At 29.8% G+C, this 13898-nt stretch overlaps 1 protein-coding gene across 1 annotated transcript; it reads right to left on the reverse strand.

Annotated features, from left to right (window-relative positions):
- Positions 1-11763: 11763 nt before the first annotated feature.
- Positions 11764-13683, reverse strand: LOC142643589 (myb-related protein 308-like). The gene is made up of 3 exons (XM_075818278.1): positions 13424-13683; positions 13101-13230; positions 11764-12743 (listed from the first exon to the last, which is right to left on the reverse strand). The coding sequence occupies exons 1-3, from the start codon at positions 13551-13553 to the stop codon at positions 12287-12289; spliced, it is 717 nt and encodes a 238-aa protein (XP_075674393.1). The 5' UTR covers positions 13554-13683; the 3' UTR covers positions 11764-12286.
- Positions 13684-13898: the final 215 nt, after the last annotated feature.

A 13898-nucleotide genomic window follows, 5' to 3' on the forward strand; every position in this document is an offset into this window, starting at 1 on the left:
TTACTTTTTACTAGAAAAAGAAATCGATTCCAAAAAGTCAAAACAGTTTTTAGATTCTACTTTTACGATTGAATCTATTTGTATTATTATTTGTTATTTTATATGTATTTATTGTTCTTGTTTGTAAAAAACTAATTTACTTTTGTGAATATATAAATAAGAATAGTGTGATTAGAACTGTAAAAAAAAAAAAAAAAGTTTTGTGAATATATTAGGGTCGTTTGATAGGAGGATTTTTGTTTTTATTTTCAAAACAGTATAAAAATAATTTTTAAAAAATTGAAATTGGAACTAGTTTTCTTGTAATAAATTTTAAGACAAAATTTAGGGACAGTATCTTAGATGTCGTCCCTTAAGTTCTCCTCTTAATATTCGGTCATATAACTATTTAACTAAAACATGCACTTTCATCTCATGAAAAAAATCCATGGCAGAATCTTAAGAAATGGAATCTAAGGAACAGCCACTAAGTACTATACCTAAATTTTGCTCTAATTTTTATATTATACGTGTTTGGCTCCCACTTTTATGAATAATTTCAAAATACTAAAAATAAAAAAAAATAAAACAAAAATTGTTTGGGAAACCATTTCTATTTTTAAGATTTTTTTTTTTTAAAAAATTACAAAAAGTAATTTGTAGATTATTTTTTTTGTGTGGATAATGATAAGGGAATAGAACTCATGTTCCTTTTTTTTTTTTTTTTTTATTGATAAGTTTCAAATTTAAAGTGTGATAATTCTTTTTATGATAAAAATAAGCTCCTTAATTTAAGATATAGAAGACTTTGAACAAATATGTGAGGTACACTATTTTTAATTTATTTACAACTATACAATTAAAAATATTTTCTATATCTTGAAAACGAGTAATTTTTAAACGCTTTCGGAGTACGGAGAATAGTACTCTTTCCGAACAAAGTTTATCTCTAAACTAGTTTAAAGAGAAATTTTTTAAACTTTTTTTATATAGAAAATATTTATAAATTTTAAAAATTTAACGGTTGAATAAAACGAAAGAAAATAAGCTTGAGAGAATGGAGAAACTTGACTAATGTTTGTACAAATCCATTGCCAATGACCAAAACCCAAATAAATCACGATCACAAGAAAAGGTGTATTGACTTGTTTTTCTTTTTCTTTTTTTTCTTTTTTTTTTTTTTTTTGAGAATTGTACTGACATTTACTTTATAAGAATGTACTGACATTTACTTTATGAGAATCGACATTTACTTTAATGACATGTGAATTGATTTTTTTTTTTTTTTAAACGAAATACTAGTTTTTATGAAGACAAGTTTGACTACAAGCTTAATTAGCTTAAGAGGGCGTTTGATTCATTACGATATTTCATTACGTTATAATATATGTTATTATAATTTTATGTTAATGTAATTTTAATACAAGAATATAATATTACATGTTTTTTAAAAAGAAATACAACATTATATTGTCTAGGTATGTGATGAGATTAAAATTATGTGAAATATTTTGTAATTTTTAAATTATAGTAATGTTAGAAAAAATAAAATAAACTAAAAATTTTAATGTTAAATCATCTAATGTGCATCATATTAAGGATATACATCACAGCAAACCAAATGCCCCCTAAAAGTATAACTCTCATTAAACAAATTAATATGGCTACATATTTAAAAATATAACCGTTGAATTAAATATTCTTTATGTTCTCAAAATACATGTCAAATTTCATATCAATTGGATATTATTTACTATTTAATCTATAACTTGTTTTTTATGTATAATTTTACACTACAAAAACTAAAAATTTAAACATTTGACTAATGACATAACTATTGATCTTTGATTTTTTTTTTTTTTTTTAAATTGCAAGCATAGAGTATATAAGAAATAAATCTAATTTAATTGTGAATTTGTCAAAATTCACGTCTAGTAAAAAAATATTAAGTGGAGTACTTTGTTGACAAACTTTATTTGTTATAATAAGTGGGAGGGGGTGGATTTAAGTTTAAACCCTGGTTTTTTTTTAAACTAATGAGAATTAACGATGATATTGAGCTGCAAAACTCTTAACAATAGAGACCATATTTTGTGACACTTTTTTTAATGTAAGATAAAATTTCTACTCTAGCCTAATCTAAATATATATGTGTGTGAAGCTCCCTCCTAGAGACTTGAATCCCGGCCCTTACCCCCTACACTCCATAAACACTTATACCTGTGGAGTGACCATCGCACTAAGGATGTGTGGTAGAATATTTTGTGACACTTAAAAACAAAAATCCATTAAATGGGAGTTACTGCTTTTTCTTTAAATGACAACATTCATATCTTGCTTTACATTTTTCGAGAACCCCATTTGTCCAAAGTTTACGTAAAGCTTGCACATTTGAATGAAGTCCAGCACCGAAACTTCTATAGGAAAAAAATTTAAAAAAAAATATTATAAAAAAAAAACACTAGTTTTTAGTTGACTTGATAAATAAACATTTCCTTGACTGTGCTTTGTACACCAAATTCGTCTAAAAGCCCCAATTCTCTCTTTTTTCTTTTCCTTTTTTTGTCGGTTGAATGAAAATTGCGTCCTTAGTATCACGTGCTAGATCTTCATTGTGTTAGATCGATCTTCCTGTTTCCAAGCTGTGCTTGAACAATCAATGCCGAAAAGTCCCGATCTAGTACGATTTATTAATTGTATGTACCTAAATTAAAAGGATTGAAGACCTTCTGAACTCTACATGTTTACGTAGAATATATATATATATATATATATATATATATATATATATTAAAAGGATCGAAGACCTTCTGAACTCTACATGTTTACGTGGAATATGTATATATTGAGTTTGAGAGAACGTGTTTAATTATTTTTCATTTTTGGAGGTTGATCATGTAGATGAGTTTGAAGACTTTGAAGTTTTGAACACATCATTTGTGATAAGAATGAGGATAAAAATCATAAGATACAATGAACAGAGATTGAATAGATTGCACAATTATTGAAGTATTGGGGACCAAAGCGAGATGGGATTTATTATATATGAAAGTAAAAGCAGATAATGACCGGTTCTTTGTGCTATTTTTCTTATTATTATTGTTTTTTATAATAGTGGGGGCTGGGGTTGTTGAGAATGTGTTAAAAAAAAATCTCAGTTAATAGAAGTTGCTAACCAGTTTGCCTTGGCGTTATTTTATTTTTGGCTGAATGAAGTTGTTTCACTTTTGTGATACTTTCAGGGAGCATTTTTTACATTATTGCAAGGCGTGTTATGGACAATAATTTCAATACTCTTGAGCAACATTTTCTTTCATTTCAAAGTGAATTTAATTATGAAACTCTCTCTCTCTCTCTCTCTCTCTCTCTCTCTCTCTCTCTCTCTATATATATATATATATATATATATATATTTTTTGATGGTAAGACTTAAGACATTTTATTATGATACTCAAAGAAAAGATACATCGTGAATAAGAGCTTGCTCTAGAAAGTAAAAAATTTCTTCCATCCAAGTCAAATAATCCACAATGTATAGTGCATGTATTAAAACAAATGTGCAAGTTTATTACCTTGTTTAAAAGGGAAGAGCATAAATTAGTCGATAACGCATGCAATGCATAGTTTAAAAAAAAATAGAGGGTAAAATAGCATGCAATGCAACGCATCGCATCATAAAAAAAAATTGCAATGTGTAAACATGATAAACAAAAAATAATTATTTATGATGAATGAATTGCATGTTAAATAAGAATTAATAAATACAACTTAATTTATTCCTAAAACTTGCTTCAATTTTTTTTTTGTCCATAAATAACTTTAAAAAGTTCTTCTTTGTTCTTAAACTATTGATAACATTGCATTTTTTTTTTAATCTTTCCATTCACTCTTAACTTTTATCCTAACTATCTAAATAATTGAAACTATTTTTAGCAACAGTAAAATTGGCTTGTTCAACCTGTACCATTATGTTTAAAAAAATAAAAATAAAAAAACACGTACAGCAGCAAAAAATATACACTCATGAATGAACAAGTAGCACAAAATTATACGTCACACGCACTCTACATATGAAAGATCTGATTAGCAATGAAAAATTAGGGACAAAAAGAAAAGAAAAAAAAATCCTTAAAAAGTTTAAGGATAGAAATTTTGGATATATTTCAATAGTATGTGGATAAAAAAAGGATATTAAAAAATTTAAGGATGAAAAATAAATTCATGAAAACTTTTAGAATGAAACCATATTTTGGTCAAAAATATTTTTATATATAATAAAAATTAAATTAGAGAATTTATAGAAAATAATTTGACTAATTTAATTACAATTTATTTTTAAAAAAAATCAAAACCAATAAATTTCCTATTAGTGAATGACTAGTCGCTAGCACATTGTCTAATTTTCATATTATGGTTGGTTTGCTTTATTTAAATGATAATAAAGTTCTAATTAGTTGAAAGTTAAAGTTAATTTAGTTTAGCACTATTAATTGTAACTCTGAAATATACATACATACATATATATATATATATATATATATATATAATGACATGAGAAAATATAAACGTTCAAAAACTTATGTGACAATATAGAATAAGATTTTTTTTTTTTTTTCTTTTTGAGAGGAAAGTTAAAAAAATTTATTTTAAAAAAATCCTTCAATTTCCATTAAAAAAATGGTTTTATATGTACAATAGATTACTCAGTATATATGATTTTTTATTTTTTGGGTTACTTTTTGGAACAACAGCTTTTAAAATCTGCTCTCAAAACTCACAAATAATATATTTTTTTAGTAGTTTTTTTTAAAAAAAATGCTTTTCAAAAAACACTATTTGGATCACCGCACACCTTTAGTACGATGGTCACTCCACAAGTATAAGTGTTTGTAGAGTGTGAGAGTCAAGGGCCAAGGTTCAAGTATCCAAAAATATTTTCTATATCTTGAAAATGAGTAATTTTTAGGTACTCTCGAAGTACGGAGAATAGTGCTTCCTCCAAACAAAGTTTCTCTCCAAACTAATTTAGAGATAAACTTTTTAAACTTCTCATATATCTCTTTTTTTTTTGTGAATTTTGAAAATCTAACCGTTGAATTTCATGTTTCTTATGTTCTTAACATACATATCAAATTTCGTTCAAATTGGATATTATTTACTATTCGATCGATAAACTTATTTTTTATACACAATTTTAGATCATAAAAATTTGAAATTTTAACTTTTGTTTGATGAGATAGTAATTGATTTTTGATTTTATTGAAATTTTACATGCATGAAGAATATAAGAAGAACATGCAATTTGACCATTAGATTTTTAAAATTTACACTCAATATAGAGATATATGAGAAGTTTGGAAAGAAATTTTGTTCGCTCTCTCCTTTCACATTCATGATAGAATCTACCAAAAATATGAGAGGAGAGAGTACCATTTTTCTGTACTTCAAGAGTACCTAAAAATTTTCCTTTAAAAACATCCTCTCAAGCTCTCAGCGATTTTCAAAATCCCGTTTTGAATAAGAAAAATATGATACAATTTTCTAAAAATTGTATTTAAAGAATATCAACCAAACAATAGATTCAAGTATGAGACCCACTATTTTATAGATTGTAAAACAAAAAACTATATTTAATTACTTGTACCAAACAACAAGAACCATAAACATAGGTCTAATCACAAATAATAATAATAATAATAAATTCAACATTCACTACTGCCAAACTCTATGCCCTTATTCTCTCCGCCTGGTAGGAAAAAAAGCATTGTTGACACACACATGACTCCGCATTAGAATCACAATTGATTCGTCCGTTTCGGTTCGTGTATCTAATTATTACTGTTAGTCTATTTGTTCTTTGTTTTATAACACATTTCTAAGCACTCAAAGAATCTCAACGCCTACTCCCCCATAATATTGCGAGCAAAGTCAAAAATATAGTTTTCTATAGAAAGACTAAAGGCGTTGCATAATGGCTTTTTAGCTTTCTGTGTTTTGTTTTTTTTCCTTTGGTCAAATGCATGCTGAGTAGAATGAAGAATATCTCCAACATTGATCTTGTCGGCCTTCAATATCCAACCCTGTTACATCTTGTAATCTGGCCAAAATTAACATCCCTCTTTTAAGACTTAGGTTACACTAGCTGTTCCTATCCAAAAAAAAAAAGAGGTTACACTAGCTGCTAAATTATCGATTATCTTATAAGTTTAACTATTTAGAAAATAATAAATTTATTTACTTAATTATAATTCTTAGTTTAGTCATTACAGTAGTTATCAATCGAAAATTATTATGCGTAATTTAAATATTTAAAGAAAATATAATGAAACAATACTAATAAATAATGTAAATATATCATGTTATGTATATCAGAATAATGGCATCGAAAAATGTGAGTCTTCCAAAGCTTATAAAGTAATATGGAAGAAGCCAACAAAAATTAACAAAATGTGTAAGGATCCTCCCTAAATAGGAGAGACTTTAAATTAATTTGAGAATGTTATAATGAAATTTTGTTATTTATGTGCTCTTAACTTTGTAAACACTTTATAATCTTTCTTTGATACAATGATTTCATTATCGACTACACGTGGACATAGGCCTAAGGATGAATCACATAAATTCTTAGTTTTTTTTTTTTTTTTTTGTGTGGTTGTGTCTAATTTTAGTTTTTTTGTTCTTATTATTTGTTTGTGAAATCTTTCTCAAAATCATAATAATTTTCATAATCAATTTTGTGTGGGAGTACTTTTCAAAAGGTCTTTAGCTTAACAAATTGATATCAAAAGCGAGGTTCACTGTCTACATGTTTGAATTTGTTTTTAGAGCCAAGGTTCACTACTTAGGCTTTTAGATATTGTTCTTAAAAGCAAAGGTTCAATATATCTAGGAATTTGAATTTTTTCTCTTTGGATATTTTGTTGATTAATTATGTTGATTTGTAAACAAAGTATCTATTTACGTACACTTGAATAGAATGTATATAACCTAAGTTCCCTAACCCTATTCTAATTTGTCTCCATATGGTATGAACATATAATAATAGATTTGACTTAAAATATAAGGAATAAAAATGTCAAGTGAGTCATCTACAAAACAGTTAGTAGTAAGGACTACGGTCTCTACTACCAGATTTAGGGTGCGTTTGGGAAGCACGTTTTGCGCTTCCCACGTTTACATCTGGCTGATTTTATTTTTTTTTTTTTTTTTAAGTCCAACGCCTCTTGCATTGTTCATGAAATATGAACAGTGCAATCAGGCACATGCACAGTATTTTCAAGCATGAACAGTAATTTTTTTTATTATTTTCAATTTTCAGAAAATAAGCGGTATTTAAACGTACACTTAAAATAAAAAACTTTAATAGAATTAATAACTTCAGTAACTGTATCGCAAAGATACGGAAATCTTGATCCCACAAGAATTGGATATTGCTTTAGAAAACAAACTTGCATACATGTCAAAGAAAATCTTAGAAAAGATCAATTGACAAACTTGTGGCATTTCATGCGTGTTTGGGCAAGGAATAGAAGTACTTCATTAATGTGACGATTTGACTCAAAATATAAGTGATAAAAATGTCAAGTGAGTCATCTATAAAACAATTAATAGTAAGGACTACGATCTCTACTACCAGATTTAAGATAAAGAACTTTAATGGAATGAATAACTTCAGTAACTGTAATGCAAAGATACAAATGTCTTGATCTAACAAGAATTGAATATTACTTTAGAAAACAAACTTGCATAAATGTCAAAGAAAATCTTAGAAAATATCAATTGAAAAGCTTGTGGCATTGCATGTGTGTTTGGACAAGAATTAGAAGTACTTCAATAATGTGAGGATTTGATGAACTTTATTGGTTTGCAAAATTTGGCAATGTGGAGAATTGTTGTAGAGTTTGCTAAATTTGCTATTCTTGCATTTGGATCAAGGTGGAACTTGTACCCAAAAGGGGAGGGGGTGGGGGGACACTGATTGGTGAAGTTTGAGTCATTGTGACAATTTGTTAGAAATATTTCCTCAAATTTCTAGTCTCACTTGGTTTAGATTTTTCTTTTTTTCTTTTTTCTTTTTCTTTTTTTTTTTTTTTTTGAGAAACGGTTTAGATTTTTCTTGAAGGTGAAGGAAAGACTATTTAATAATTAAAGAAGTAATAAATTGATATTTATTTTCCACCAAGGAAATGTATTGAAGTCCTATAAATAGACAATACAAAGCATTTAGTAGCTTTGGCCCAATGGTCCTTCCACATAGTGAGAAATTTTGAATTAGTTTGAGAGACTTATAAAAAAATAAAATTGTGGTTTGTGAGTATTCGTTGCATAAATACTTTGTAATATCTCTTTGATATTGTGATGAAATTCATCATTTGGTAGTTATAAACATAGGCTTACGGGACCGATCAACGTAAATTTTGTGTGTTTTTTTTTTTTTTTTATACAAGATAGAATTCTACTCTAGTCTAATCTAAGTGTATATGTGTGTGAATCCACACCCCACAAACACTTATACCTATGAAGTGATCATCGCACCAAGGATGTGCGATATCTAATTCTAGTTTCTTCATTCCTATCATTTGTTTGTAAGATTATTCTCAAACTCATTAAAAATTTTGCACAATCAATCAATCTTGTGTAAGAATACTATCATGTTGAAGCACTTGAACAAGCTAAATCTTTTCATTTTATGTTTTATGTTTTAAATCTTCGTTTCTACTTGAAAACTGAAAATCTTTTCCGTAAGTGGTGGTCCTGGTGGATTGAGAACATGTCCTTAATATTGTTCCGAACAAGAAGTAGCGCAGATGGATCGGTCTAACATTTTACTAGAATTTTTGTGTCTTCCAAATGCGTGAAGTTGACTGCCTTTTGGACCAGAAAGTGAACTGAGATTTAACCTTGGTCTTGGCCATAAATTCTTCACATATTTCAATGAAATATATTGTTTTAAGAACGATGGCCCGTATTACAACGAAGGGAAATTGAAATTCGTTTCACGAGTCATACTCATACCACCATGAACACATTCCAAATAAATGAAACAACAACAAAAAAAATCACCAAATTTCTTACAATAGCTACTAGCATAAATATTGAATGGTAGTTAGTACTTAGTACAGATGTGCAACATGCGTGCTTTCGGCAATGTGTAGGGTCTGAATATTTACACCTGTTCTCCAAAGCTAGCTCTAATATGACACATGGTAGCTAGCTCTTATATGACACGCATGTTGTAGGTGTAATTCAAGAGCATTGGCATGCTGAAAGATTAGGTCACACTCTCCTCAAATGGGCATCAGAAGACTCTTTTTCTTTTTTCTTTTTTAAGTTGATTAAAAATATTTATATATGTTGACTTTGCAACTTTAACCTCATTTTTCTTAAACTCCCTGAGCACCTAGTATGTGGAGAGGTGTCATTTCGCTTATAAGCGGTAGTTATAATTTGTTAGAGCAACTGCATCAGCTTATGTAAATTTTTCGTCTATTTTGTACAAAAAAAACTACTTTTTTTATTTTACACACACATTTTTATAAAACACTCACATCAGTTTATCTATTCTATACATCTATTCAATAAAATATTCATTCTTTTATAATTTTTTAGTATTTTCTCATTCACTACCCCTCTCTCTTACAGACCCAACACTACCAAAAAAAATACTAAAATATTAAATGCACGAACTACAGTAACCGTGCATATATGCACAGTTACTGTAGCACTTGTGTAGTTATGCAAAATTTTACCTCTACTAATGTGAGTGTTTTTTTGCTCAAAATGTGTAAAATGGACTACTTTTTGTATTTTGCAAGATTTTGCATAAGCTAATGCAATTAGAATAATGGATAAAGGGATTTGAACTTTGATTCTTTTAAGGGTTATGTTGCTAGGTACCGCAAAGTGCGTGTTAACAACTTTTATATTTTTTTTTAATCTTGTTTTTTTATTACAGAGGACCCATATTAAGAAACCTTAACAAGCATTGCACGGTACTTGTTAACATTTTCCCCTCTTTTAATTAATAATGGAAAGTTGACATTGAACACATTAAGATTTGGTTTACGTTGAACATTATTTAGTTACCTCCTTTGTTTAATTTATTTAATCAATAATTGCTATTGATTTCATCATCTTATGCGTCATAACTATATAAGAGATGTTTTACAAGACCACTCATTATACTGCACTCAACATTCGAAACTTTACTCTGACTAGGCAATGTGACAAAGCACTTTTTCTCCCAGAAGAAAAGGCTTAGTAAAGTCTAAAGTCTTGAACCATTTTTAATAATAAAGCTGCAGCATCACTCAGAAAAGGCAGCTGGCCTGAAGTGCCTAAATGTGCATCACTTTCCATTCAACGATCACTATATGACAACATATATATTATGTTTGGTAACAATTAATGCTCTCTGAATACATGCAACCAATGTTTTAATAGCAACATTATTATTTCTTTCATCAAATATCATGTGTATAGGGAAATGGACTTCATATTATTGTCTTTTACTGATTTTTGTTCAATTGTAGTATATCTGAAAGTTTTGTTGCCTCATTAGAGTATAATTGTTGTAATTAATTCTATAGGAACCACATTCTTTAGCTTCCTGTAATTTTTTCTTTACATATTTACCTAGCTAGAAACAATGATTAGAAACAATGATTGAGTAAAAGGTTCATTAATTATACATCCTCAAACAAAATCTTTACCTTGCCCAGTTACTGCCTGGCTAACTGGTCTCTTGAATTGGATACGATGCACGGTTTGAGACTCCATTTTGGCTTATGAGGTTGAATGATGTTTTTATTTTCTTGCTTAACAGAAAATTATATTGTAGAAAAATGATAGTACAAAAAAGAATTCAATTTTCACTCTTATATTTAGCTAAAATTTAAAATTCTATATATATGGATATTTGCTCTTCATTCGTATATGACCTTAAACTAGTTAGATTTTTATGTTTTTTAATTACTTTGACCCGTAGTTCTTAAACTTCTAGCTCTATTCCTGATTGTTAGAGTTTTAAGAAGTCTATAATTAAGTTACTCGCTCTATAATTAGAGCATCATGATCCCCATTTTACAACTATGAAGATTAATTATATATTCTCTTGCCGAAATTATATCTTTCAATTTATTCTGTGAAATTTTTTGGTGATATGTACTAACACCCTTGTATATTTAATGGAAAGATTTCCTAAAAATAAAAAATAAATAAACACACACACACATATACAAAAGAAAGTTGTTCCAAGAGTTTTACAGCGTTAGATAGGATCCATCAATATTTCTTGGAAAATTCACTCTTGAAGTACTATTATTACTCATGAATCGGATATAAAATCACTTTCAACATTTTCATCCAACATGGAATGAAACCTGGGAGCCACCATTAGAAGTTAGTGTTTTTGTTGCAACCAATTGTGTTAGGGTCACCATGCCATACTCTCTCTCTCTCTCTCTCTCTCTCTCTCTCTCTCTCTCTCCCCTAACCCTTGAACCCCACCTGTGCTTCTCTAGTACACAAAAACCAGCAAGCATGCACATGGTTTATCTGTAACATGCCATCCTAAATCCCTAGAAAGTACACTGAACCTTATGATTTACGTAAAGGGAAATATGTTACCAAAATATTCAGCAACAATGGTTTAATTTCTCTTTCCAATTACATAATTTAAATGTCTTGGTTAATTCATAATTAAGCTATTTCAATCTATATGTTAATTTTTGAGTATATCACACTAAACATAAATAAATAAAAGAGGAACAAGTAGCCACAAAATTCAAAGTCTGAAAACGATCCTTTAAATAACAATATAATTGATCAGCAATACTAGAGAATAACATATATACCATAATCCCAAGATCATTCTAAGTACATACATTAGTTTTGGGCTCTGGGATACAAATAAAAAGACCTGCCCCATCAAATAATTTGTAATGATGAGTCTAGCGGCATTCCATATCGATCTTTCAATTATATGCTATTGCTATCCTTCCGAGCTGTACAGTCTGAAAGATTACACAAGTATTCAAATATAGAGACTTGACCCCATAAACTCGATATGAATGGTTAAATTGGTCTAGCCTGCTTCATGTGTAAAGAAAAATCCAAGCTTTGTAACATATAATGCACTGCTGTTTGCCTAGTGCCAAAATAAAAAAGATCTCCAGCCAAACAGTTTCCCCCTTGTGAATCTTTCTTTCTTTCTCCGATTCCCAGGACAGGCATTGAGTAATTAATATAATTAATTAATTTCTCAATCTACTAACACCAAGCAATAGCTATAGAATTATCAACTTAATTATCTAAAAAGAACAAGGGTAGGAACTTGTTCACTACTTATTGTCACTTCTTTTGTGACAATGGACTTGGAATTAATTTGTAGCTTCTCTTGTACAAGTGTAAGCGAAGAAGCTGAAGGACCAGCAATTGTGAGATCAAGATTCAAGTCCAAAGAACCAGAAATTTCATCTTCAACACCACTTGTTGTGTCAGATACCCTATCAGCTGTAGAAGTATTGGCAAAGGGTTTGATGAGAGGCTTAGAAGACTCATTATTATTCATAGACTCATGAGAAGATGTTGCAGCTGGAGAAACACACTTGGGTTGAGAAAAAGCAATAGGTGGAATCTGGTTTAGCCTATGGTTATTTGGATCAATTCCCATACTTATTAGCTTTCTCCGGATGTGTGAATTCCAATAGTTCTTTACTTCATTGTCTGTCCGCCCTGGTAACCTTCCGGCTATGAGCGACCACCTAACAGTCCCATGAAAACATTAGGTTAGGAAATGACTTATAAGTCTAATACACGCGTTCGCACATGCATACAAACACTTAGGTAAGTACGTTCTTGCATGTCAAACATTTAATAGAAAAAAAAAAAAAAAAAAAAAAAGGGTTAGGCTTCTTTCACAAGACCACAAGACGTGACACGAGACTAACATATTACCATTATAAAACACGCGTTATGTCCGCCCGCCCACCCGCCCGCCCGCACAACACGAGACTAACATGTTACCATTGTAAAACACGTGTTGTGTCCACCCGCCGGCTCGCACAACAATGGAAAGAAGTGAAATCAAAAGAAAGAGGCTATTAGTTAATGGTTATTACCGATTGCCGAGTAGGGCATGGAGCTTGATGATGAGGTCCTCTTCATCTTGACCAAAGTTCCCACGTTTGATGTCTGGCCTGAGATAGTTTATCCATCTAAGCCTACAACTTTTGCCACAACGATCCAATCCTAATCATCAAAAATAAAACAAATTAATTAGGTGATGAATTTACAAAATAAAAAGGAAAAATAAAAGAAGGGTTGGTAAACATGTTCTAATTGTTATGAATACAAATTCTCGGAATAAAGTTGAACACAAAAAATTGGAAACAGAAGATTAATTTGTATTATTCTAATTGTTATCCATAAGGCAATGACAGACCTGCAGCCTTAGGAAGGGAACGCCAACAGCCTTCACCGTGGATTCGGATGTAATCAATGAGCTTTTGGTCTTCTTGTTTAGACCATGCACCCTTGTTTGTGCCTTCCTTATCACAGCAAGGTTTTCTCATTGCTCTATCTTCCTTATCCAATCTCTCTACCTCTAGCTCTTTTAAGAAACGCCAAGAAAATGCAGAAAGAGAGAGAGGGAGAGAGAGCCTAGCCAAATGCACAGGATACAGGTGAAGATATACTAGTAAGGAAGTTGGGGTAGGTTGTTGACTTGGACCGGTGGTTTTAGCTGTTTAGGTGGGTCACACAGTCCTACAGTTATAGAGGATAAGGCTTTTAAGCACCGTCTTCTGAGACTCTCATCTCATGCTGCTTACCGTTTAGTATACGTCATTTTCCTTCTTACATTGCACATTTGACTCTTTCACCTTACCTATTTTGTCTGGGTAAAAATATTTTTTTAA

This window comes from Castanea sativa, chromosome 7, assembly GCF_040712315.1.
Source record: "Castanea sativa cultivar Marrone di Chiusa Pesio chromosome 7, ASM4071231v1".
Taxonomy (NCBI): Eukaryota; Viridiplantae; Streptophyta; class Magnoliopsida; order Fagales; family Fagaceae; genus Castanea; species Castanea sativa.